Source organism: Rattus rattus, chromosome 12 (assembly GCF_011064425.1).
Source record: "Rattus rattus isolate New Zealand chromosome 12, Rrattus_CSIRO_v1, whole genome shotgun sequence".
NCBI lineage: Eukaryota > Metazoa > Chordata > Mammalia > Rodentia > Muridae > Rattus > Rattus rattus.
The window spans coordinates 25,440,160-25,467,033 of NC_046165.1; the positions used below are offsets into that span (position 1 = coordinate 25,440,160).

Genomic DNA, 26,874 nt, shown 5'->3' on the forward strand with positions numbered 1-26,874 from the left:
GGTGTTGGGAAGATGGCTCAGCAGTTAAGAGCAAGCACTGGCTACTTTTCCAGAGATCTAAGTCTGATTCTTGGCACTGATATGAAGCCTGTTAGCCAACTGGAACTAAGATTCTAGGAGTTCCAATACCAAGTCTGGCCTTCACTTTACATGTGCTCAGACATCTATAAATACAGCCAAGAATAAAAAGTAAAATGTTAAAATCTATTTACCAGAGTTTACCTGCAGCAGAGGCCATCTTGGTAATAGAGAGCCAGTAAGTTATGTCTGTTACCTCTGTGTATTAGTACATATGTGTGTTCTCACCTAGAACTCACTAAAGCCAGAATTGGACATCAGGTGCTGTCCTCAGTTTTTCCACTGTAATTTTTTGAAACAGGATCTTTCACTGAACTTGGGAGCTTGTCACTTTCAGATAGACTTGTTAGAATCAACCAGTTTCCACCCCTCTAATGCTGGGGTCAGTCACACACACTGGCTATCATCTAGGTCCCTCAGATCTAAACTCGTTTCCTACATTCATTTGAGCAGATTATGATCAAAAACCTCCATTCCCCAAAGTCTCTTTGAGGCTTTAAAATATTTTCTCTAGTACCAGTTATGAAACTAAACTGATTACATAAGTCATGGTCAGCCTCCCAGTGGCCAGGCTGTGCATCTCCAGTTTTGAAAGGATGAAGGCACTTAAACAACCAGCATCTCTGCTGAATGTTAAAACACTTTCAGTATTCACCTAAATAACTATATTGTAGTAAACATCAGAAGTAATTTTAGTGGATTTGACTTATATGGAAATAAGTGCATAGCATACACACAAAGGCAGCCATTTAGGGACATTAGTATCCATTGATTGGTATTATTTTAATCCATGGGTGGTCCTGGAACTAGTTCCCCTTAGAATTGAGGATGACTGGATTGCACTGAAACTCAAAAAGCTGCCAGATTACCTTTGACCTTCACGTTCTAGAGACTGAAACAAGACTTAAAAGTTCTGACTGAAGGCTAAGGCTACATTGCGAGAACAGCTGAAAACAAAGTCAAAAGAGCCCTTTTAGGACTGCCATTCCTGTTTAACAGATAAAGCCCAGATCAAGGACGGAGACAAGTTATCTGAACCTAGGTTATAGTTCCTACTTTAGAAAATTGATAGGTAGCCAGGGAGGCTGCTCCTCTTAGACTCAGAAATCATGGATGATAGCTGTTTTTAGATAAACATATTAAACTGGCCAGTCAACTTCCAGTGCTGGATATTTCACAACCTTGGTTGGTGTTGGTGGGGCAGGTGAGGTCAGAGCATGTGTGTAAGTGTGCATAAGTTAGCAATAAACAAATCAAGGATGGAATACCATACAGAACAAGGAGGAAGATGGCAGAAAGGTGAGTAAATCTTTATTTTCTAGGACTAATGAGTCATTTTGAGTATGTTGTTTTTAAGAGGAGTACAAAAATACAGTCTTTGTTCTCAAACACATTATATCCATCTTTTTCTCATACAGAGTTTTACAGTGTATTTTATATAGCTCTTTCCCAATTGTCTCCGTTCATCTCCCTACCAAATCCTAGGAATGGTGCTACTGTGGCATCCTTTATTCACCCTGCGGATGACAGCATACAGGATGGTGCCCAGTAGCACCTTTCTACATTTCTAGTTGGGAGTATTAACTAGAGTGATTATACCAAGAACCAAGTGATTTCCTCACAGAAATTAAATTTTAGGAAGTCCATTTTACTTTCTTTTTACCTTTAGTAAGTTTTATATCTCAAGATTTCTTTCACAGTTTCATATAAAAATATATATAGTGCATTGTTTCAACATTTTTCTCATGTCCCAAGAATTGATAAATTTAAGACTACCATTCAAAGTCTTAAGCAAAGCAGTTCATTGACCCTGTAGGACAGGATAGATCTATGAGGTCTGTCATAATTTTTTGTTAAACAAACCACGCAAAGCAAATATAAAAATATTTATTGATTTTTAAAAAATAAATGTGTAATTTAACAACTTGGAGCATCTGGTCCTGTCATAATTTCCTTTGCAGCTTTTCACATTAAGGAGGGAACTAGGCATATTACGTGAAGCAGGTACCCCCATCACCATCACATTAACTCGAAGTCCCTTATAAATACATCAGGGGCTACTGAGTGGCAGTCTTTGGTCTTGAGACTACAGGCTGCTGCACTGAGATGGACTTGTAGTTTTCATCCAACACCTCTGCACAGCGTGATCTTGCTGTGAAAAAGAAAATACCCTCTTCAGTTGAGGACCATTCAAAAATATAACTCTTACAGGAACTATTTTTGTAAAGTCTATATGCAGATTTCCTGGTTTGAAACGGAGAGTAATGATGAAAAGTTTTCGTCTGGGGGTTTTTTGTTGTTGTTTTTTTAAATCTCTTTTAGTCAAGTGTTCTACTGAGCTACATATAGCCTTAGCCCCAAAGACAGTATTTTAATATTCTGTTTCAAAAGAGTCCCTCCCTTAGGTTTACAGGGAGAACCGTAAATCAACTATTTTAGAGGACATGTGTTTTGGTACTACATATAACAAAGCAAAATGAAAGGGGAAATAAAGTGCATTGCTTACTGGACATTACGGGGAGAGGGTTTGTTGCAGAGTTGATGTTTGTGCTGTATAATAATAAACTATTTAGCAAAAGATTGTCCTGTCTACTTCCTAAAACGATGGGTTCCAAATGTGAATGTGTAGTTGTAACGATCACATCGAGGGTCACGAACTGTCCACATCAGAAGTAAACTGTATTAGTACAAATATTTGACCGAGGTGAGAACAGGAGAGGATAATAAATACTATCAAAGTACATGATAAACATCTGACAGATAATGAGACCATTGTGTATGACTACACAAACACCAAGTCTTTATAAATGCCTTTAACTACATAGATACCCATTGTACTATCTTCTCTAATGGTAATTACTTGTTGTTTAGGTTTCTGCCTTTCCTCTTTCCCTACGCATATAACTTGACATACTGCTTAGTATTTCTATCAAGCTGTTTCCCATACCTTTATGTTATTAACGTGAGGTTTCATTTCTGCTTCAAAGGACTGTGTGACATTTTCTTTGCTGTAGCTTTCTGTCCCAACAATATCAGTGATATTACTTCCACAAGTCTGTGTGTTATAGCCACTGTCCATCTGGAAGGAAATGAAAAACAAAACACCTAATGATAAGATTGCAAACTCACATTCATTTTTCTAACTTACATGAAATAGTTTAATGCACTATATATGAACAATATAATTAATAGTGATCATTGTGAATAACTTTAATACTGTAATCATAAAGGCTTTACACAAAATTGCTTTTCACTTTAATACTTAATGAGATATATTTCATGGAAAGGAGCTGTAATCTTTTTAGCATCAGTAGACAAGTTACCAAGTGCTTTTCTCCTCTTCTAGGATTATGTCCGCAGTGAAAATAAACTAGCTTCCCCTTCCAGCTTGTTTCCCTAGCTTATCTCTAAATGGCTTGCTTATGTGGTTTCTAAATACTCTTTGGAGTATTCAAAAATAAAGGCAGACTGAACAATATTCATAGCCACTTGTTCATAGTGGTATATTATAAGAAAAATTATTATATTTTTGAAACAAATTGGCTTGTCCCAAAGGAGAAAGGGATTTGTACACTTTACAGTTTGTACATACTTGCTCATCACAGAGGATCCAATTCCTTCAAAGACGCCAGGCAATGCCTGAAACTAAAGAGAATGCCAAACCCTATGTCTATTATGTTTTTCATACAGTGATAAGATTTAGCTTACAAATTAAACATAGTAAAAGCTCGATATTAAGAGCAGAACATAGTATATTAATGTTAAACAGCATTATTTGTTTAGCACTAATCCTGTTTGGCTTTAAATTCACAATTTTGCCTCAGATTTCAGAGTGCTGGGATTAGAGGCATGTGCCCCTATGCCAAAATTAAAAGTATGTTTATAAAAGTTACAGAATATGGTCTCAAAATATTTTACTGTACTGCTTTTCCACTTCTCTGGCTCTTCTTTGACTTATGCAAATGGGCAGAATCATGATTTTAGTGCTTTTTAGTCAACACTAAGTTTGTAAAAAGCTCTTTAATACAGGTAATGTGTGAACTAGTGGTCAGTCTCATAGCTAAGACAGCTGCTGCAGGAATAATGAGTAGTCTAGACAGTGTTGAGTGTTAGTCAAAGGACGTTTGGGCATCCTGGGCATGGGCAGTTCAATGTATTACCATGATCAAAATAGCATGTATTTTGAAGCAAAATGTTTAAATCCTACTAAAATCAGGGACTAGATGAGGCTGCCCACTCTTTCCCTACTTATTCAATATAGTATTCAAAGTCCTAGCCAGAGCAATCAGACAACAAAAGGAGATCGAAGGTATACAAATTGCAAAGAAGTCAAAGTATCACTATTTGCAGATGATATGATAGTATACTTAAGTGACCCCAAAAATTCCACCAGTGAACTACTAAGCCTGATAAACAACTTCAGCAAAGTGGCTGGATATAAAATTAACAAACAAATCAGCAGCCTTCCTCTACTCAAAGGATGAACAGGCTGAGAAAGAAAATTAGGGAAACAACACCCTTCACAATAGTCACAAATAATATAAAATACCGAGATGTGACTCTAACCAAGCAAGTAAAAGTTGACAAGAACCTCAAGTCTCTGAAGAAAGAAATTGAAGATCTCAGAAGATGGAAAGATCTCCCATGCTCATGGATTGGCAGGATTAATATTATAAAGATGGCCACCTTGCCAAAAGCAATCCCCATCAAAATTCCAATGCAATTCTTCACAGAGTTAGAGCAATTTGCAAATTCATTTGGAATAACAAAAACCCAAAATAGGAAAAACTATTCTCAATAATAAAAGAACTTCTGGGGGAATCACTATCCCTGACCTCAAGCTGTATTATAGAGCAATAGTGATAAAAGCTGTATGGTACTGGTACAGAAACAGGCAGGAAGATCAATGGAATAGAATTGAAGACCCAGAAATGAACCCACAGACCTATAGTCAATTGATCTTTGACAAAGGACCTAAAACCATCCAGTGGAAAAGAGAGAGCATTTTCAACAAATGGTGTTGGTTCAACTGGCGGTCATCATGTAGAAGAATGCAAATTGATCCATTCTTATTGCCTTGTACAAAGTTCAAGTCCAAGTAGATCAAGGACCTCCATATAAAACCAGATACATTCAAACTAATAGAAGAAAAAGTGGGGAAGAGCCTCGAATACATGGGCATTGGGGAAAATTTCCTGAACAGAACACCCATGGCTTATATTCTTAAGATCAAAAATTGACAAATGGGATCTCATAAAATTGCAAAGCTTCATTAAAGCAAAGGACATTGTCATTAGGACAAAATGGCAACCAACAGATTGGGAAAAGGTCTTTACCAATCCTACATCTGATAGAGGGATAATATTCAATATATACAAAGAACTCAAGAAGTTTGACTCCAGAGACAAATAACCCTATTAAAAAATGGGCTACAGAGCTAAAGAAAGAATTCTCAACTGAGGAATACTGAATGGCCGAGAAGCACCTAAAGAAATGTTCAACATCCTTGGTCATCAGGGAGATGCAAATCAAAACGACCCTGAGATTCCACCTCACACCAGTCAGAATGACTAAGATCAAAAACTTAGGTGACAGCAGATGCTGGCGAGGATGTAGAGAAAGAGGAACACTCCTCCATTGTTGGTGGGATTTCAAGCTGGTACAACCACTCTGGAAATCAGTCTGGAGTTTCCTCAGAAAATTGGACATAGTACTAACTGAGGACCCAGCTATACCATTCCTGGGCATATACCCAAATTATGCTTTAACATATAACAAAGACACATGCTTCCACTATGTTCATAGCAGCCTTATTTATAATTATCAGAAGCTGGAAAGAACCCAGATATCCTTCAACAGAGGAATGGCTATAGAAAATGTGGTACATTTATACAATGGAGTACTACTCACCTATTAAAAACAATGCCATCATAAAAATTTTAGGCAAATAGAACTAGAAAATATCCTGAGTGAGGTACCCCAATCACAAAAGAACACACATGACATGTGCTCACTGATAAGTGGATATTAGCTCAAAAGCTCGAAATACCCAAGATATAATTTACAGACCACATGAACCTCAAGAAGAAGGAAGACCAAAGTGTGTAAGCTTCAGTCCTTCTTAGAAGGGGGAACAAAATGCTCACAGGAGTAAATATGGAGATAAAATGTGGAGCAGAGACTGAAGGAAAGGCCATCCAGAGACTGCCACACCTGGAGATCCATCCCATATACATTCACCAAACCCGGACACTATTGTGGATGCCAAGAAGTGCATGCTGACAGGAGCCTGATATACCTGTCTCCTGAGAGGCTCTGAGAGCATGACAAACACAGAGATGAATGCTCTCCCAGTTAACCATTGAACTGAGAACTGGTACCTGAATGGAGGAGTTAGAGAAATGACTGAAGGAGCTGAAGGGGTTTGCAACTCCATACCAACAATAACAATATCACCCAACCAGAGCTCCCAGGGACTAAACCATCAACCAAAGAGTACACATGAAGGGACCCATGGCTCCAGCCACCTATGTAGCAAAAGATGGCCTTGTCGGGCATCACTGGGTCCTGTGAAGGCTTCATGTTCCAGTGTTGGGGAATGCCAGTGCAGGGAATGGGGAGGGAGTGGATGGATGGGTGGGGTAGCACCCTCAGAGAAGCAGGGAGAGGGGAGATAGGATAGGGGGTTTCTGGAGGGAAAGCCAGGAAAGGGGATAACATTTGAAATGTAAATAAAGAAAATATCCATTAAAAAAAAAAAAGCAAAGGATAAAAAGGGAATGTACAAACACATATTTTTAACTCCAAAAAAAAAAAAAAAAAAAGTTAAGTGTTAACTACACTGGCATTAGAGAAGGCAGACTCTAGGTGCAGAGTCCGGAATCAGTCCTGGTTCTGCTGTTACTCACTTCAGGGAACTTACTCAGTCTCTCATGCACAACTTTCTTGGAAAATTGGAAATGTGTGATTCCATGGAAAAAATGTTTACTGTTTTCAAGTATATAAAAAGTTACACATAAATGTGCTCTAAGCTTTCTTTTTCTCCTACACCACATTAAGGCAAAAGAGAACTATGCAAGTTTAGAACTCAATACTATGCTAGAGACTGCACTGTACTGACAGCGGATTCCTGAGAGGTTGCTGAACAGCAATGTGCAGAAGCAGAAGGCTGGCTTCTTTTCTGCTCGCCACTCACTACAAATAGATGGCGGTTAATAGGAGTAAGAGATAGGAATCACTAATCCTCCTGGTTTCAGCTGCTCCTTTTGTTTTGGGATAGACTTTTTTCTTTATTTAAAGACAGGTTCACATCGTGGCCTGGAACTTGCTGGCTTTGAATTTCCAACAATCTGCCTTCCTCTGTTTCCCAAGTACTAGCCTTAAAGGTGTGCACCCCCACGCTCAGAAGTACTGGTAATTTAAAACATCGAGTACTGTAGTCCTCACATTAGCCTTCTGTCGTCACAGGGGAACTCTCCGAGCCACAGGCTCTAACACATTAAAAGCCTTACCTGGACATTACTGCTTTCACAGGGCAGAACACTGCTCTCTGCAAGAGGCGACATGCACATGTGGGAGTTCTCAATGCTGAAGGCAATTCCACTCACAAACTCAGCCATGGGGGAATTCCCATTACCCACGGGCTCTTTTATCCACGTGCTTTCATCCGCTGTGTCTATCGGATCGACCATATCCACGGTGTCATGGTCCCTTTCACTTTCAAAGTCCCCCAGCAGCCCTAGGTCTTCCTCACAGGTACTAGACTGACTCTGAGTGACAGGCACGGCACTGACAACGAAAGGGTCGCCACACGCCAGAGGCTCACAGTTCAACTGCTGGGGGGGGGCTGCCACCGCATGTGTGCCTAGTGCAGCCGCGTCTGTGGAGGAAACGTCGTCGTCTTCATCTTCGCTGTGAGCCTCAAGAGCAAAAGGTACCCGAATCAGTGACGACAAACACTGAGGACCACCTCGGAGTCCCCGAGGAGACCAAGTTTTAATTGGTGAGCAGCCATCTATATATGGACTCCTGATGCTTGGATTAGCAATCCCAGTAGAACTTCCTCCAGAGGAAGCTTCAGGAGAATGAAATGTAAACTTCCTGTGCTCTGAAGGAAAGCAGGGAAAATCATATCACCAAACCACGAAAACATAAGAGTCATTTTTAAGTGGTTATTACATTTCATACCAGAAAACACCGATGAATTCCTGTAACAGCTGTGTTTACTGAATTGAAATTTTAGTGTTAAAAATGATGGAAAAGGCCAGTCCATACCTCAAAAATTCAAGCTCAAAACTTGTTTCTATTTCTCTTTGCAAATTTTAACTAATTGCAAAATTTAACTAACTTAGGAGTTATTTCTTCACAATTAAACTGCATTACACAAAAGTTGTTCATATACAGAGAAGATCTCTAACAAGTTGGCTTTTGGACAACTTAACAACGGTACTAGGCAAGTGTGTAAAATTTGTGTTATTACATAAAACACTTATAATGACACCTAAAGGCAAATAAAAAGTGGAAAACAGTATTTACAATAATAAAGAGCCTAACAATGCTCAAAATGATAAAAATGCCTAATATGTTTTACAATGGAAAATTCAGTTAATACAACCTTTTATGATGAAAATAGTAAAATTCATCAAAAGCCTTAAAAATATGGGCAGGGATACATACAGCTCTGTAGCTAGGATGAATGAGACCTGAGTTCAATTGCTAGTAGAAAGGAGGAACTTTCAAAATATTTGACCCTTCTGATGAAATTTTACTTCTGGGAAATTAACCTGGGCGGTTTTGGAAAGCCAAAACCAAAAGACATGTAGAGAGATACAAGAATAGAATTGTTCAAAAGCATGCTTTGAGGCAACTATTTGAGTGACTGTGAAAATACCTATAATAAATGCTTTGTGCACAAACATGTTTATCAACATATCTATACTTATGTTTATACCCATATATACAAAAAGCAAGTTTTTAATTTTTCAAATGTTGACTATGAATAGGTTTCCTAAAAATATTAACCTTTTGGAAATTGCTCAATTTTTTTTTCAAAGAGCATGTACATTTCTGAACATATTTATTTCAAAAGCCTGAGCTGGCTCTGGGGATTTAGCTCAGAGGTAGCAAAAACAAGGACCTGGATTTAGTCCTCAACTCTGGAAAAAACAAACAAACGAAACCAAAACACTACCACCATCACCAGGAAAAAAGCCAAAAAACCTTAACCAAGTATATTTTCCAGGATCTGAATATCCGATTGTTAAAATCTGTTTCTGTAAGAAGCATATAAAAACCAACTTCTCTCTAAAACTGCCATCTCTCTGGTGGAGTGAGGCAAATACTGATTATCAGAGTAACTAGATTAGACAAGTCTCCTGAGAATCCTAGACTCAGGGTAAATTACCCTCCACCTTTCCGTAGTGCTAGGGATGGAACATACACATCAAACAGCATAGACAACATATAGCATATTCTACACTGAAATACATCACCAGTCTTTTTAAAAATATGGCATTTTTTTGACTGTTTATAAAGTCAAGAGTGGTTCTATATGTATGAGGAACCTGACATTCTATTCTATTTTATATAACGTTTTTTAGTTTTTGATATTGTAATAACATAATTTCCCCTTCTCAGTCCTTTTGATAAACACTCCTATACAGCACTGCTTCCTCCAAATTCACAGCTTCTTTTTGTGTTGTATCCATGCGTGTTCCTAAATATGTAAGTATAACCTGTTCAGTCTACGTTACATACATACATGCATACATGCATGCATACATACAAATGGTTCTAGGGCTCACCACATTAGCATGTCTATCAGTGCTGTCCCTGTTTAGGACATGTTTAGGCAGTCATGATGGTGAGACTTCGTGGATGTTGGTTCTAGGACACCACACCAGACTCCCTGTTCCTCAGGCACATCCCTTTTTTTTTTTTCTGAGACAGAGTCTTTGTCTTAAGTCATAGTTCTACTGCTATTAAGAAACACCAAGGTAATAGCAACTCTTACAGAAGAAAACATTCTGTTAGGGCCTGCTTACAGTTTCAGGGGGTTAGTCTGTTACCATCATGGTGGTGCGAATGGTGAGGAAGCAGTTCACCTGATCAGCAGGCCCGGGAGAGAGACTAGGCCTGGCACAGGCTTTTGAACCTCCATCAAGACCACAACTCCTAATCCTGGTTCATTCAAAGAATCCCACTCCCTATGACTATGCATTCAAATATATGAGCCAATGAGGGCCATTCTTACTCAACCGCAACAGCCTTACTGTAGCTCAGGCTAGCCGTGAATCTAAGTATCCCCAGGTGTGCTTGAATTCATGATCCTCCTGCCTCTACCTCCCAAGTACTAGGATGTAGAGCATAAGCTCCTACATTTGATTTACATTGTTCCTTTTGTTTAAAAAATGTTTCTACAAGTGAATAGCAAAGTGTTCATGTGTAACTGCTAAAAGAGCCTTTTAAACAACAAAAGCGGGCAGCACAATTGGAGCTGTGCATTATCCCGAGAAGTACCTGAGAGCGGTGTCCTTCCTACTTGAAGTGCAATTGGTGAGAACGTAGGTGAAGAGATGGCCGATGGGCTGGTGGTTAAGCTTCCCAAACTGTACTTTTTTGCATTGTTCTGAATGGGGCTGGAAGAAAACTGTCCCTGTGATACAAAATAAAATTAAAAAATAAAAATCAAGCCAGCAATTGGTGAATATATTTAATTTCTTTGTTGTGGTTATGCAGCATGTTCTTTGTCGTCTTCACAACATGTTTATAAACTCAGAGTCCACAAAAACCAACAACAAAAGGCACCATGAGGCTGCTAAAGAATTCTTGAAATAAGATTTCAACACAAATGAATTGGGTTTAAACAAGTCATTCACTGCATTTCATAGCAAGTAGTTGTCTATGAAAATACCTCTAATTTACTCCATCAATGCTAACCCAGTTGTCATCCGGCTACTCTCTTGTTAATTCAGTAAGTAACCCAGGCTGCGATTCTTTGAGATGATTTGCTCACCTATCTACCTCTAAACACAGAGCTGGAGTCTGCTGGAATCACACATACAAACTGAGAAACTTCCCAGCAGACGTCATGCCGAGGGGAATACTCCTGATGTGATTTGAGTGTTCACATCGAAGCACACCTATGACACGCTAACCAGCCACATCTTACGGCACACGGTGTCTGCACACGGTTGCTAGAGTGTAAAGGAGACAAATCCATTGGAGAAAACACCTCAAGAGATCCTCGGGCACTGCTGGGAGGACTTCTGGGAGAAGCTGAAGGTAAGGAGTCGGAGATGCTCCCATTCACGTCTAAAAAGAGCTTTCTTCTGAGAGACGAAGAACTGAGGTTCCCGGGAGATTGGTCCACAGAGTCATCCGCTCTAAAGTAGTCTCCTATATTCACCAATAACAGAAGCAAAGCTGGTCATTGGAAGAAGAAACCACACTTACAGCAACCCATTTTTAAAAAAGTCATAAAACAGGTTTGAATTGTTTTCAATACATGTGAATAATGCTTAAAATGATATTTATTTTTTGAGTGTTTCATTCTTTATTTGCTGTTTTTATTGTTTTGAGTCAGGGCCTTACTATGGAACCCAGTCTGGCCTTGAACTTGTAGCAATCCACCTGTCTCAGCCTGCTGACAGCCAGGAGTGTGCCACCATGCCCGACTTGTTATCAGTGTCGTACCAGCACCATTTAAATGTTTATCATTTGCTGCCCACAGTAAAGGTCACCATAATAAAAACACCAACTCAGGTCACATTCAAGAAACAGAAAAACTTTAGGACAGTTTCCTGTTTAATGACAAGACCCCCATTCACAAAAAGCCAACAAAATGAAAACCTCTGACCTAGTTATGAAATACTCAAGTCATACAGCATTTACCTAATACGGCTTCCAAATTAAAATCCACAGGAAGAGAGAGCAGAGTCTGGCAGGCAGCTGAAAAGCAAAGACATTGGAAGTGTGTGAGGGCCAGGGCATGTGTGGCGCATGGCCCGCCAACCAGCCTTCTCCTCAGCAGGCTCCAGGGAGGAGAGCCAGACCGTGGTGCACTCTACTCCTGCCCCACCACCTTCTGCTTCATTTCCCACAGCTTCCTGATCGGAGCTAACGGCATTAGTCAGCCCGGTCTGAGACTGACCTGGAACTGAACAAGACACCAGCAGACACTAGGAGTTCTCATATGAACACATCATCTACACTTGCTTTAAATCTTTCCCAAACCAGAAATCAATTCACAATTCACAAGAAAGCAACACATGATTGCTATTTTTCTAAAGCGTGGCTGAATACAATCTGTTCAACATATCGGTTTTTAAAAGTCAGTTCTCTTACAGCTCATTCACAAAACAATGTCCTAATTTGAAATGAATGGCACAATTCGAACTCTGTTTATATTAATGCAGCTTACTATGCAACGCGCTCCTTTCCAGACGCTGTCCATACCTACCATTGCATTTCTGAGAAGGAAGACTCGGCTTTTTCCCAACAGGAGAGTCACTATTGCTAGTTAAGCCTGCAAAATATTTTAATTAGAAAAATCATAATTTTATATTTATTTAATTCAGTGTTACATTTTCTAGAATAAAATGCTATACATCAGTCTTTCATACTTTAAGGATAAATATTTAAACTTATAATTTTGGTATGTTTCTGTTGGGTTACTTAGCAAAGAAAAATAAAAGGTTACCACACGAATAAGAAGGTATCATGTAATTACTAGTTTTCATGACAGATAATTATATGTGGTTTTGGTAGAAAATTAATGTTTTGATACATATATACATTGCTGAATGAGCACATAAGGCCAATATATCTCATAAAATCTGTGCCATTTAATTTTCCTAAAATGGATTTAGATAAACTCAATTAAAATATTAGATTATTTTGACAAAGAGAAGAAACCCTGAAATGTGATGAATAAAACTCGATTTTATCAGAGTCTGCAGTGCATTTGCAGTGCGTGCTGCCGCACACCTTCATCCCAGGACGGGGAGGCAGAGACAAGAGATCTCTGTGAGCAAGGACAGCCTGGGCTACAGAGAGTCCCAGGACAGCCAGAGCTGCAGAGGCCCCGTCTGAAGAAAAGAGATTTCACGTTTTTAAATCTCCTTTTATAACTTACCAATCACTAGGTCCAGTGTGGACTTACTGAGTTCACCAACCCTAACTGAGAACGCGTGTGAGCAAGCGGGCTACGTGTTAAATACTGTCAGAATGGGCGCAATAGAGACAACCTTAGATTCTGGTATTCCCTCCTGCCAAAACCACAAGATGATTTTAGAATAAAGTCTGAACACCTTCACACTAGGCTTCCAAAGCCTTTGGAGTGTCTGTTGCCATCTGTTTTACCGCTGCTCTCACTGTGGTGAGCAAACACTAAGTGAAGTCCCTTACAAGAGGAAAGACTCACTCTAGTGCACATTTCATCAAAGCAGAACACAGCAAAGCAGAACACAGGGCAGGGGAAAGAGAAGGAAGGGTAGGGATAAGATACTCCCAAGGACTTGGCACTAGTGATCCACTCCCTCTAAGGCTTCCCTGACCTAAAGTTTTCAGCCTGCCTGGATCACTGCCGGAGATCACTGCCTGGATCTATGCATTATGACACTTTCCTCCCATTCTTCTGCACCAAACTCAGTGGAGGTTACACAGTAGAGCCGTGTCACTGTGGGGTGGGCTTGGAGACCCTCCTCCTAGCTCCTCCCAGGACGCTGAGGCTTCCTTTGGGTGAAGATGTGGAATTCAGCTCCTCCTGCACCATGCCTGCCTGGATGCTGCCATGCTCCCACCTTGATGTTAATGGACTGAACCTCTGAACCTGTAAGCCAGCCCCGGTTAAATGTTGTCCTTTATAAGACTTGCATTGGTCATGGTGTCTGTTTACAGCAATAAACCCTAAGTCACTGGCCAATAGGATAGACCCTTGAAGGGGATAGAGGGTCCAGTCTCCCTCCTTCGTCTCCCATACCTGGCCACAATTAAAGCATGTTCCCCGCATCCTGCTCTCCTACCATGATGAACTGTGCTGTTACAGGCTCAAAGCAGAAAGGCCAATCATCTGAGGTCTGAAACCTCCAAAACGGAGCCAAAAAAGCTCATGTTTACCAACCATGCACAGCTGTGGGTTTGCTCCCTGGCATGGCATTCTCTACATATGGTGGGCTAGGAACAGAAACCTCCGAATTCAGCAATACAGGCCAGAAAATCAAAGTTCAAGACTTAAACATGAGACTTCATTTCAAGGAAAAAAAAAAAGAAAGAAAAAAGAGGAGGAGAAGAAGGGAAGAAAATAAAAGGAGGAGGAGAGGAGAAAGACCATTCTACGAAGGGAAGCTCCCTCTCTTTTACTCTGGACACGAAATGAGTCTACTCTCTTTGAAGGACACACTCTTTCTGTCCTCCAAGGGTGACAAAAGAGCTCCACACACACACACACACACACACACACACACACACACACACACAGCTTTACAAAGATACTCTGGAGCACTCTCTTTTCATCTGAGTGCTTGCAATGGGCGCAGGGATCTCTGTCCTGAAAGCTAGTCTCTAGCGTTAGTGGAAGCAGCACAGTTGTGTAGAGCGTCTCTTGATGCTCCATTACGCTACATGAGCTGGGCCCCTCTATAAAGACTTTTTCTCATGTTTCTGATACTCCCTCACTTCAGCAAAACACTTCCTCAGAACATAAGTTATTACTAAGAGACTAAGATTATATTAAAGTGTAGTCATCTGTAAAAAAAAAAATCTAATACAAAAAATGGGAATGGGGAGAGGATAGCAGTTATGAAAATGTCACCACAAACACAGAATTTCAAAGCTGTAAGGACAATTCTCTAGCATAATCCTTTCGTTTTCTTAACAGAAAGCCAGAATCAAAAAGACTGAATAACAAAGAGCCCTCTTCTGGTCAATACTTGGACAGCCACAATCCAGGTCTCCGTTCTATTAGTCTGTAACGGCTGACGATAAACGCTAGGATATGAGATGCCTGGCTTTAACCCAGGCTCTATCACTCTTACCAGTGATCCTAATACGTGCTCAACCTTCCTGAAACGATGCCTGCTCAGCGGCAGCAGAGGCTGAGGAGTGAAAGCACTTAGTACTGCCCTTGTAGACACCCCATGTGTCCTGTCGCCGTGGTTCCATAAGGAATGTTCTCCTCACACTAGGAGCACACAGATGGTGATCACAGACAAAGGACAGTGAGAGCAGGTACCAGACGCCCTGCCTTGGGACTGCTGCTTGCTCTTCTCCTCTGCACAGTTCACACATGCACGGCTGTGCTAGCTGTCCCTCCCCAGATCTTCCCATCAGCACCCTTCCTACCTGTGTGTAGCTAGGCAAATCATCAAAAACAAACAAACAAACAAGTGGCCTTCAAAAATTACTGATAATGGATGCACCTACATTTAACGGATTAGCACTCATGAACCTCCGCAGGCATCCTTAGAATTGGTACTTTACTGGTCATAAGAAAAATGCTTTCTGGAGAGAAGAGCAAAAAACAACAAAGGAAAACCCAAACACATTTCAATTAAGTTTTCATATTTACCTGAAAAGGAGTTAATCTTGTCAGGCAAAGATTGAATTTGAAGCAGCCTGCTAACCAAAGCCTGTAAATGGGTCCCTATGTTTCCCTACAGTCACCGTTGTGGAGATGCAGTTGAATCTGCACATTTACTCAGTCCCTGGCTGTGCAGCACTGAGTACTCACATTTACTCAGTCCCTGGCTGTGCAGCACTGAGTCCTCACATTTACTTAGTCCATGGTTGTGCAGCACTGAGTACTCACATTTACTCAGTCCCTGTCTGTGCAGCACTGAGTACTCACATTTACTTAGTCCATGGCTGTGCAGCACTGAGTACTCACATTTACTCAGTCCCTGTCTGTGGCGCACTGAGTACTCACATTTACTTAGTCCCTGGCTGTGGCACACTGAGTCCTCACATTTACTCAGTCCCTGGCTGTGCAGCACTGAGTCCTCACATTTACTCAGTCCCTGTCTGTGGCACACTGAGCACTCACATTTACTCAGTCCCTGGCTGTGCAGCACTGAGTACTCACATTTACTCAGTCCCTGGCTGTGGCACACTGAGTCCTCACATTTACTCAGTCCCTGGCTGTGCAGCACTGAGTACTCACATTTACTCAGTCCCTGGCTGTGCAGCACTGAGTACTCACATTTACTCAGTCCCTGGCTGTGCAGCACTGAGTACTCACATTTACTCAGTCCCTGGCTGTGGCACACTGAGTCCTCACATTTACTCAGTCCCTGGCTGTGCAGCACTGAGTACTCACATTTACTCAGTCCCTGTCTGTGGCGCACTGAGTACTCACATTTACTCAGTCCCTGTCTGTGGCGCACTGAGCACTCACATTTACTCAGTCCCTGTCTGTGGCGCACTGAGTACTCACATTTACTCAGTCCCTGGCTGTGGCGCACTGAGTACTCACATTTACTCAGTCCCTGTCTGTGGCGCACTGAGTACTCACATTTACTCAGTCCCTGGCTGTGGCGCACTGAGTACTCACATTTACTGGGATGAAGCTCGGAAGGCTGTTTTCCATCATGATCGGTCCAGGGCGAGGGCACAATGACATCTTTAGTAAAAAACTAGGAAAAGTTGTACAGTTAGGCTTAAACTCCCCACAAATGGGAAAAAAGTACCTTCAATGTTTTCGAATAACCATCAAGGGTGTCATATATACTAACAGTAATTTTAAAAGGTTAATATTCAACACAAGTGACCAAAGTTAAGGGGAAGAACATAAAGTATACATAGAGAGAAGTCTTCAACTTTAAATCAACCACTTAAAACTTACAAATTAAGCTAAGAGTACTATTCACAGGTAAATTACTTTTGATTTCTCTGCTGATTTGTTTTGGAGTTGGTGACAATTTAAGATAAGAAGCAGTAAATGGTCACAAAAGTACACATGTGAGTACTGGTGTGCTGGACTTAGCCTGTATTGGCTCTTAAGATCCAATTGTAAATTTTCAGGAATTTAGATAACCTTGTTAAAGCCAATATTATAAGTGAAAGTATATAAATTTATAGTTAAATAAATAACACTGAATCAATCATTCAAAACGTATTGCTTACCCATCATTATACATTTGCCCAAATCTATGTCTTTGAGGTTAATTACACCTTGGGTATATATGTGGTGACCTCTGTCTTACTGTGGTGTGTAACCATGCTTTTCCCATTCAGTGACATCCTATTAGCTGGAAGTTGGCTACAGATTAAGCACTTACAGTACGTAGCAGCAATCACTGAGAGCATGCTAGGTATACAGAGAGAGCAGCTGGTGCTCATGTGCCTGTGTCACAGCCATTCTACTCAAACGAACAAAACCCGCCTCTCTATATCCATCTATGTTCGCATTTATCTATCATCCACCCATTCACCCACCCACCCACCCATCCATCCATCCATCCATCCATCCATCCATCCATCCACCCATCCACCCATCCATCCATCCACCCATCCATCCATCCATCCATCCATCCATCCACCCATCCATCCATCCATCCATCCACCCCCCCACCCATCCACCACCCACCCACCCATCCATCCACCCACCCACCCACCCATCCATCCATCCACCCACACCCATCCATCTATCCACCTATCCACCCACCCAACCAACAGCTCATCCATCCATCCACCCACCCACTCATCCATCCATCCATCCATCCATCCATCCATCCATCCATCCATCCATCCATCCATCCATCCATCCCATCCATCCACCCACCCACCCACCCATCCATCCATCCACCCATCCCATCCATCCACCCATCCATCCATCCACCTGCTGTCTGTCTGTCTATAGCTGCGTCTTTTGTTCCTAATGCAGTATTTTCCCTTCTTTTGTTTCCCATGAGAATGTTTTCTGTTCACTGCTATAGTGGACAAAAGCTAATTTCCTTAACTAAAGCTGGGATGAGTCTGTAAGGAAATCAGGTGAACCTAAAGGGAATGGGAACGGGCTAACGCTATATACGGGCTAACGCTATAGGAAAGTATAAGGAACTGCAAAGGACCCATAAACTTAGGAAGTGTCACACTCGTTTATACTAGTTAGACATTAACTAGAACCCAGATATGAAGCATTTAAAATAACGAGTAGAGCAGACATTTGAGAGTTTGGTGACAATCAGTATTACAAAAGGACAGAAACGAGCAGCGGCATCATAGACAAGGAGCAGACACGCTCTGGCCTCTAGAAAGGCAACAAGGTGAGGCCCACCCATACTGAAACTCCAGAGCCTCCAGCTCGCCAGTCCACTGCAAGAAGCGCATGAACAGACCACACGCTGTAATAACGAACAGAACTTAATATCTATCAACAGGGCATTTTTATACACTTACTAAAATATAAAAATATGTATGGGTGATTATTTGTAAAAATCTAAGATCAAGAAAAATAAAATAAAATCAAGATGTAAACCGTAATGAGGATGAGCCTGCCTAGCACATTTAAAGGATGTGTGGTATTGTGGGTATAAAACTAGGTCCAACTACACAGGCAAAAGTCCTAAGGCCGCAGGAGTTTCCTTCAGGAAGACAGCTTTTGTTCTCTCTTTACAGGGGACAGGTCTGCTCTTGACATGTATACAACATATACTCTGCATACAGTATACTAAATCCTGACTTCCACTCTGATTTTATTCCCCTATGTTTTACCCGTTGAACTTGCCTTGAAACAACTTCCAGGAGAAGATATTTTCCAAAATGTTGGAAAACTATACCTGAGGTATTTAACTGGGAGGAATAAATGGAAATTTAAAACTAGACATAAAGGAAAAAGGAGGTTTGTCAGGATCGAGCATTATACCATTTTCTAGAACAAGGCTGTAACCTGAAGTATCAGGGACAGAAAACTTATGTTAGAAAAACTACAGAGGGGTCAGTCACCTGACTCCAGAACAGGCCATTAATACAAGTCTTTGGGGTACAGAGGAGCCACGTGTAGCTGAGGAATAGAAAAGTGTAGTGGAGACCAGAGGGCAAACAGGAAAATTCAAGAGGTGATGCTCTGAACCTTTCTGAGGAAAGAATTAGGTAATCTTTACACTAGTTTAGGAGGATTAAGCCATGTTATGAGATGTATTCTATATCTTAAAAATCCTTAAGAGTTAACAACAAAAGACAAAATTATTGCATGCAAACTAGACTGAGTAAAAATACTCAGCTTCCTTTACATAAATTCCAAAAGGAATCAGAAGTTTGTGCTCATCAGTCTTCTGGAAGCACGGGAAGACAAGCTGTTAGGCCTTGAGCATGAGATGATGGGCAGAGAACAGCGCCCCAAACCAGACTAACCTAGGCAGAGGCGCTAGGCCAATGGCTTCCATGAGCACTAAGAGGATTACTTATCCAGACAGCTGAGGGCCTTGGGAAGAGCTCAGAATGATGCAGGACTATGGGGAGGGAGCACTGAGGACCAGAAGGGAGCTGGTAAGAGGGAGGGTAAAGGATTTCAAGTCTTCTTAAGGGAGAGGCAGGCAGGCAGAGCTCATTGCTGGCTTAAAGATCGTCAGTGTTCAGTTACCTCTTCAATGGCCTTTTGTCTTTTGTCTTCCACATCTTTATCTATTCTATACAGAGACAAAGAAGAAAAATAACCAGGCCATTATTTCACCTTATTGAACATTAAAAATAATAACCTTTCAAAGAAACAATTTCCCTTCATTGAAAACTGACAACATTAAACTCATTGCAAAAGAAAAGCCCGTGTCTTACGGCCCCCAGTTCATGGCGGTGTTCTGACATTCTCACTAGCTGTCAGGCCTACTGGCCTCTCAGTCACTCTGCACGGAAGAAAACTTCCTTTAGCCAACTTCCTTCCAATGGCATATTTTAAATAAAGTGCTTTTAAGCAACAGAAATGAAGTAATTCACATGACAGAAAACTAACAACTGTCCAATTTTTTTTTCAATTACAGCAATTTCATTATAGTGGTAATTTTAGGATAAGCTCAATTAGGAAAGGAAATTAAGAACCTATTGTTCTGGATAAGCAAAAATATTAATTCTAAAATATACTAACAACATAAAATTTTGTCCAAATAAATACTTTTTTATTCTAATGAAATACAGAATTACAACACAAATTTTTCTGCTATAAAATGTAGTATAAAATGTCGGGTACCAAACACAAGGCGTCCTTGCCAAGGACATGGCAATTAGCCTTGTAAGACCACTTCTTTATCTTGTGTCAGGAAAGAATGGGTACAATCCATGCATAGATTGGTGAATAAAATTTTAAAAATAATTTCAAATCATTTTTCTCAGTAACTGTTCATACACATACACAGTTAAAAAAAAAGAGGGGGGTGGGTGGGGAAAGGAAGCCTGTATGTGGGTGTGTGAGTTTCAGAAATTAAAGTTAAATAAAATTTTCAGGTCTGGGAATTATGAAAAAACAATCTACGATGATCCGCGTGTCTTACATGGGTGACAGGCCAAGTCTAAGGATTCAGTTGCCTTCACTACCATGGCCATACGATAATCATATCCAAACAACTGTATGCACTCATTTAGTTTATAGTAAGTTTCGATCGACCTTTAGCCCATTCCAAATCCTTCAGCAATTTCACCAGAGGGGCTCGAGCATGAAATATTCAGCTCATTATTGCTGGAACCAGGTAATTAACCAAGTAATTGCTGGAACTGGAAACTCTTCAGTGGCAGACAGGCAAAGTACCACGTCTAACCTACTACAGCACACCACACATGCACATGGGTGGCAAGTGCTCAGAATCCTGGTGCTGACCTTTATTCTGATAGACCTCTGTGAGCTACACATACCAAAGGAAGGCCTGAGGGCCCTGACTAGTTAAGAAGAGGCATCAACTGCCACCGCTCGCCATTCCAAGCATGAATCGTACTTACTTCCTTTGGTACAAGTCTTACAAGCATTCAGTGAACTGCATCAGTAATTTAACATTAGAGTAGATTCCCACTCTCCTGCTAACAGATTCACCTACTCGGATACACTAAAATTCTTGTTTTAAACTCAGCCAGGTAACACACCCCTATTTTTGTACAGTAATGGCAACTGTGGGCTACTTGTCCAGTTAGCTTGGCAGGGCAGGAGTAATGTGCAGTGCCTCAGAGCTCAGGATGTTTCTGTATGGATGACATCACAGTTGTCTGAATTCAATACACTGAAGAGATAAGGCAAAACACAGTATGCAGTTTGCGGGGAGTGGGGGAAAAATTACTCATAAATTCCTTTGAGTTATCTTCCCTATAGAAGTATTATTTAAAATTTAAAGTCCTGCATGCTTTCTCCTCAGCCTATTATTCCATTTTGACTAAGACTTCAGGTGAGTATTGACTATGGGTGAATGGTCATCAGGACGCCAAGCAGAGAGAAATGGAGAAAAAGACAGGCAAATGCTTGGGAGAACATCTCAACAGAGGCATCTATGAAAAAATTCTAAAGCCAGAGGGAAAGATCCAATTGCTTTGAACTAACAATAACACCTCTCTAATGACAGAAAATTAAACACTGCAAAGCCATGTATTTGATTCTCTTTCAAGTATTAAAAAAAAAGAAAAAAGACTATAAGCATTGCTCAGCCATTATCAGAGAAGTTTCCTCCCGAAGCGGATGAGAACAGATAATCATAGCCAGACATTACGCAGAGAACGTCAGCATAAACGGATGTCTCCATCAAACCCCTCTTCTCAGAACTGAGGTACGCTGCAGAAGAGGAGGCAAAACAAGTGTAAGAGCAAGAGGAGATGGAGGACACCACAGAGACAACGTGAGCAAGGTGCATATGAACCCACAGGGGAGCGGCATGCACAGGCCTGCCTGGTCCGCAGCAGCTATGTATAGATCACGGCTTCCAGTGTGGACAGAGTGGGTCTCATTCTCGTGTCTTCTCTTAGGCTCTTTTCCTTCTGCTTGCTTTGCCCAACCCCAATGTATAGGTTTTGTTTCACCATGTCATATATTAATTATACTACATTATATTTTATTATATTGTCATCCCTTAGAAGCCTGCTTGTTTTCTAAAGAGAATGGAGAGGGAGTGGGATCCAGATGGGAGGGGAGGTGAGGAGAAACTGGAAGGGATAGAAGGAGGAGAAACCATAATCAGGATATATTATGTGAGGGAAAAAAAAATCTACTTGCAATAAAAGAAAAAAAATCATACTATAAAACAAAGGTTCTTTAAGCTATAAGCAATGCTTTCTAGCAATCTGTTAACTAAAAACCTAGTTCTGGTCCACTAGCAAAGTGTATGCTCTCACTGCATCGTTGGCCAGCACAAACCTGAGGCACACTAGTGTTTGAACAATACATCAGGGGTTGGGGATTTGGCTCAGTGGTAGAGCGCTTGCCTAGGAAGCGAAAGGTCCTGGGTTCGGTCCCCAGCCCCGGAAAAAAAAAAAAAAAAAAAAAACAAAACAAAACAGAACAATACATCACACATCGGCAAAGAAGTGCAGACTGCACAGGTGGCATGCAAAACTAAAAGAGAATTTGTGGGCCCACGAAATGGCTCGGCAGGTAAGAGCACTTGTCATGCACACCCCTCTACCTGAAATCAACCGCTGGACTCCAAAGCGGAATGAGACTCCTCAATGCCACCCTCTGAGCTCCACACCCACTCTGTGGCATACGCACTCACCACTCACAGATACTGCGTGTGTACTCACAGATCTTTTAACTGTGTTAAAGTTGAATGATGCCGCTAAAACTCTCTACTGCCAACACATGCTGCTGCATTCAGTGGGTTTTAACGTGTTAGGTTTTAGGCTTCCCTGGTGAGGCAGCAACTGAAAAGAATCTTGTTTTATCCTTAGACACCAATCCAAACATCAGAAAGAGACAACTATAGAGAAAGGTACAAATGTTAAAGTACTTTTCCAGCTACCCAATCTCTAGGAAGGCAGAAGTGTTTTGAGTTTGTGTGTGTGTGTGTGTGTGTGTGTGTGTGTGTGTGTGTGTGGCATGTGTATATGTGTATATGTGTACGTGTGTGTGTGGCGTGTATGTGTATGTGTGTGTGGCGTGTGTGTGTGTGTAGCGTGTGTGTGTGTGTGTGTGGCATGTGTGTATATGTATCAGTTATACAAGAAACAGATTCCTATACAGATTGCAATTCTAAGTCAAGGTATCTTTCCAGATATAATTCTTTAAACTTAAAAAGGAAAAAAAAATCCACATTAATTTTTTTCTTTGTTGATATATGTACACAGATAAATAAGAGGCTTTTAGACGTTTGTATTTTTTCTTTACATAACAGTCTGTTATTCTACTCAAGTAGGAGAAAGGAAAACTTACCGAGAAAGACTTAAGTAGGAAGCCTGACGATGAATCTCCTCTGGGTCTATTTCTACAGGATTTATTACAGCCAGCTGATCAATAGACCACCTAAATTCCCCTGGAGTCTTAATAAAATAGATATACATATAAAATCAAACTAAAATAGGTCATCAAAATGATACCCAATGTTACCTTCAAAACTGTAGATGGCAATAACATAAAAATCTTTTGAAGCTTATACTTTCAAATCTGAGTTCAATGACTCTAAGTTAAACGGAAAATGGTAACCTGGCACACTATCTCTTAAAATACCAACATCTTCTGAGTAATTTTAAAAATGGCACAATATTCTAAACTCCAGAGCAACAAAGGTATAGAAATACGATTAGCACTCATGAGAAACCATGCCCATGGGGAAACAAACACCTAATTTAGCAAAGGCTGAAGGCCTTTATCGTCAGTGAGAATGAAATCTTAGCTATACAAGCAGCTCCAACAGCCCCTGACATAACTGATCCTCAAAACACTTGACACCATCCAGGGCTTCTCCATATGTAACTATCCAGCAGATCCCAAACCTTACTCAAATCTGAAAGTGTAACTACAAATGTACTTGGAGGGAGGTGGACAAGAGGTTCTAATTTCTGGCTTTGAAGTTTAATTACAATTTAACCGATGCCAGGTGGTGGCACATGCCTTTAGTCCCAGTCCACGGGAGGCAGAGGCAGGTGGATTTCTGTGAGTTTCAGGCCAGCCTGGTATGGAGCGCTTGATCCACCAAGAAACCCTGTCTGGAAAAACCAAACCCAACCAAACCAGAACCAGAACCAAACCCAATTTAATTGAAAGCATTCTTTTATTATTGTGTGCATATCTATGTACATGTTTGTATGGATGCAAGTGTGCATGTCTGTGTGTGTGCATGCACATGTATGTGCACATGCACCCTAGGAGGCTGGAGGCCAATCTCAGGTATCGTGTTTTCTGAGACAGGATTTTCACTGGCATTGATATATCCAATTAGTAATCTAGGCTGGCTAGACAGGGAGCCCAGGATCGGCCTGTAATCCCCTCCCTGATTAGGTTGACAAACATCCAGCAGTCCTGTGACAGGGGGTTCTCGGGCTCTAAGTCATGTCCTTGTGCTTGCACAGCAAATGGCGAGCTTGCTACCCACCGAGCTATCTTCCCCAGCCTCCAATATTTACCTTTGATTAAGAAAATTTTAATTTAGACAACTTTAAAATAAGCTAAATTTTATCATAATCAGTTAACATCGTAAGGCCAAGTTAACGAAATGACTATATAAGCTGTATCTGGCTCGTGCACAACTTTTCCCTGTCTGAGCTGACATAAAATGCAGAGGAAACAGCCATTTGGTGTCTTAGCTAGGGTTACGACGGCTGGGATAAAACACCATGGCCAAAATCAACTTGGGGAGAAGAGGCTTATTCACCACCACCATTGAGGGCAGTCATGACAGGAACTCAAACAGGACAGGAACCTGGAGGCAGGCCCTGAGGCAGCCATGGAGGAGTGCTGAGCTTGCTTTTTAGACCCCGGGACTGCCAGCCTATGAACGGAACCATCCACGGCAGACCGTGCCATCCTATATTAGGTACTAATTAAGAAAGTGTCCAGCAGGCTTGGCTGTAGCGCAATCTAATGGACGCACCTTCTCAACCGAGTCTGAGACTTGAGCTTAGGTCAAACTGACATAAATGTGAGCAGCACCCCTTGCTTTAGCTTCTCGAGGTGAGCGTGGTGAACAAGTCAGAAGAACTCTGCCGGTGTGGCAAAGTGGAAAGAGCCGCACTGAAGGAGCCTGGCCTCACTTCCCATGTCCCATCCTTCTGATGACTATTAATCATGGCACATGCGTCACGATTTCAAAACTGCTCCTTTTGTTGCGTTTATTCCAGCAGCACAGGAGTTTCCTTCCTTTTCTAGTAACTGCGAGCTTTAATAGGGCTAAGTGTTTTTTTATGGCTGGGCAAAAGAAAGCAAAGGTATCACTATTTTATGACAGAAAAATAATATGAAATTCAAACTTCAGTGTCCGTAATTCCTTATTAGAACATGGCATATCTGTCTCCTTACTGCTTTTGGCTGCTGTTTTTGGTCTCAGGTATGAGTAACTCAATTGTGACCAGGTAACTTGCAAAGCCTGTCTGTTGTTTATGTTGGTGTGCGTGCGCAGTTCCTGGGTGCCCACCTATACTCGTAAGAGCGCTCAGATCATGTCTGCTGAAAGAACCATTAGAAGATTCCGTGCCATCTTCTCCTTGTATTTACACTTAAAATTATTTGTAGTTACTTTCAGTTAAAATCACTAGGCAAGAAAAAACTTACTGGTAGTTTTGTGGACTTAAAGACAGAAGGACTAGCAAGGGTTTGTTCATGGAGATTAGAATAATCACTGGGGCTTTCAAAGGGATTTAAAACAGGGATCCTTCCTGGAGTTGCTGGTGTTATTTGCATTTTTAATTCGCTGACATCTCCCATAGCCCAGGAAGCAAACTAAAAAGAAATCAAAAGTATACATGTTAAAATTACTGAGTATCATGGATATTAATCCTGACAAAAATACATTCGACATCTCACAAAGAGTTCACTCCAAATGGCATCCTCTTGGGGTTAGTTTATAGTTTATAAAGGAGAATTAATCCTGTACGTTTTCTCAGATGATCCTGAGAAGCTAACCCTGGAAGCTGGGGAGGTAAGGCACTGGTGCTATCGTTTTTCTGAGGAAGCAACACATGCACGGAAGTTAGGCGGCATATATGAACCAGCCAACCAGTTATGAGTGAGGTCTGGTTCAATCTGATTACACTAAACTCAAGCACCTTTCCAACCAAACGACTCCTATTTGCCGTTCTCTTTATTCGTTTTCTCCAGACTAAACATTATGAACACCCTCCGGATACCCAAGTAATTCCATAAAGAACTGCAATTATTACTACTGGCACGTTAGTCTTCACTTGAACAGATGACTGACAGGGTGGATCCAGGTGGGGATTTAAACTACTTTTCCCGAAGACCACTTCCCGCCAGGATCCAAAGGCACGCTGCACTCCTTCCAAACAGGATTGCAGCCAGAAGTGGGGGACAAAAAGAAGAAAGAATTTACTTTTGGAAGACCAAAGTTGAGCGGGCTCCCTCCGTACCAGCAGAGACGTCACTTCCAGCGACCATTCAGCTTCCAGGCGTCCCCCTCTCTGCTCCCCTTCACACCTAGGCGAGCGCACAGGCACGTCTGCAGCCAGGAAACCAGAGCGGTCCAACTCGAGACCGGAGTCCAGGCCTGGGGCCACGGAGGACGGACCGACATTCGTGGGTAACGTGGAAGTTCTAGCACCCCGCAGGGCCCACCGCAGGCGCCGACTCTTTAACTCCCTCAATGCTCTCCGGCCAACCAGGGCGCGGGGCGGGGAGAGGCCACCGGCCAATCGCGTCTCACCGCCGTCCGCGAACCAGCCAAT

General features: G+C 41.4%; 1 protein-coding gene across 1 annotated transcript; it reads right to left on the minus strand.

Moving 5' to 3' along the window:
* Positions 1-1,365: 1,365 nt before the first annotated feature.
* Positions 1,366-26,795, minus strand: Bora (BORA aurora kinase A activator). The gene is made up of 12 exons (XM_032917811.1): positions 26,523-26,795; positions 25,745-25,912; positions 23,411-23,517; positions 19,658-19,703; positions 16,628-16,709; positions 12,539-12,604; positions 11,971-12,027; positions 11,249-11,475; positions 10,597-10,732; positions 7,590-8,185; positions 3,026-3,157; positions 1,366-2,230 (listed from the first exon to the last, which is right to left on the minus strand). The coding sequence occupies exons 2-12, from the start codon at positions 25,895-25,897 to the stop codon at positions 2,165-2,167; spliced, it is 1,668 nt and encodes a 555-aa protein (XP_032773702.1). The 5' UTR covers positions 25,898-25,912; positions 26,523-26,795; the 3' UTR covers positions 1,366-2,164.
* Between the last annotated feature and the right edge of the window lie 79 nt (positions 26,796-26,874).

Coding starts and splice junctions, on each gene's coding strand:
- Bora (XM_032917811.1), bottom strand. CDS start 25,897: ATGGGAGATGTCAGCGAATTAAAAATGCAAATAACACCAGCAACTCCA. Junction 8,186..10,596: donor AGGAAGGACACCGCTCTCAG/GTACTTCTCGGG, acceptor GCTTTCCTTCAG/AGCACAGGAAGTTTACATTT. Junction 3,158..7,589: donor GTGAAAGCAGTAATGTCCAG/GTAAGGCTTTTA, acceptor ATTTCCTTCCAG/ATGGACAGTGGCTATAACAC.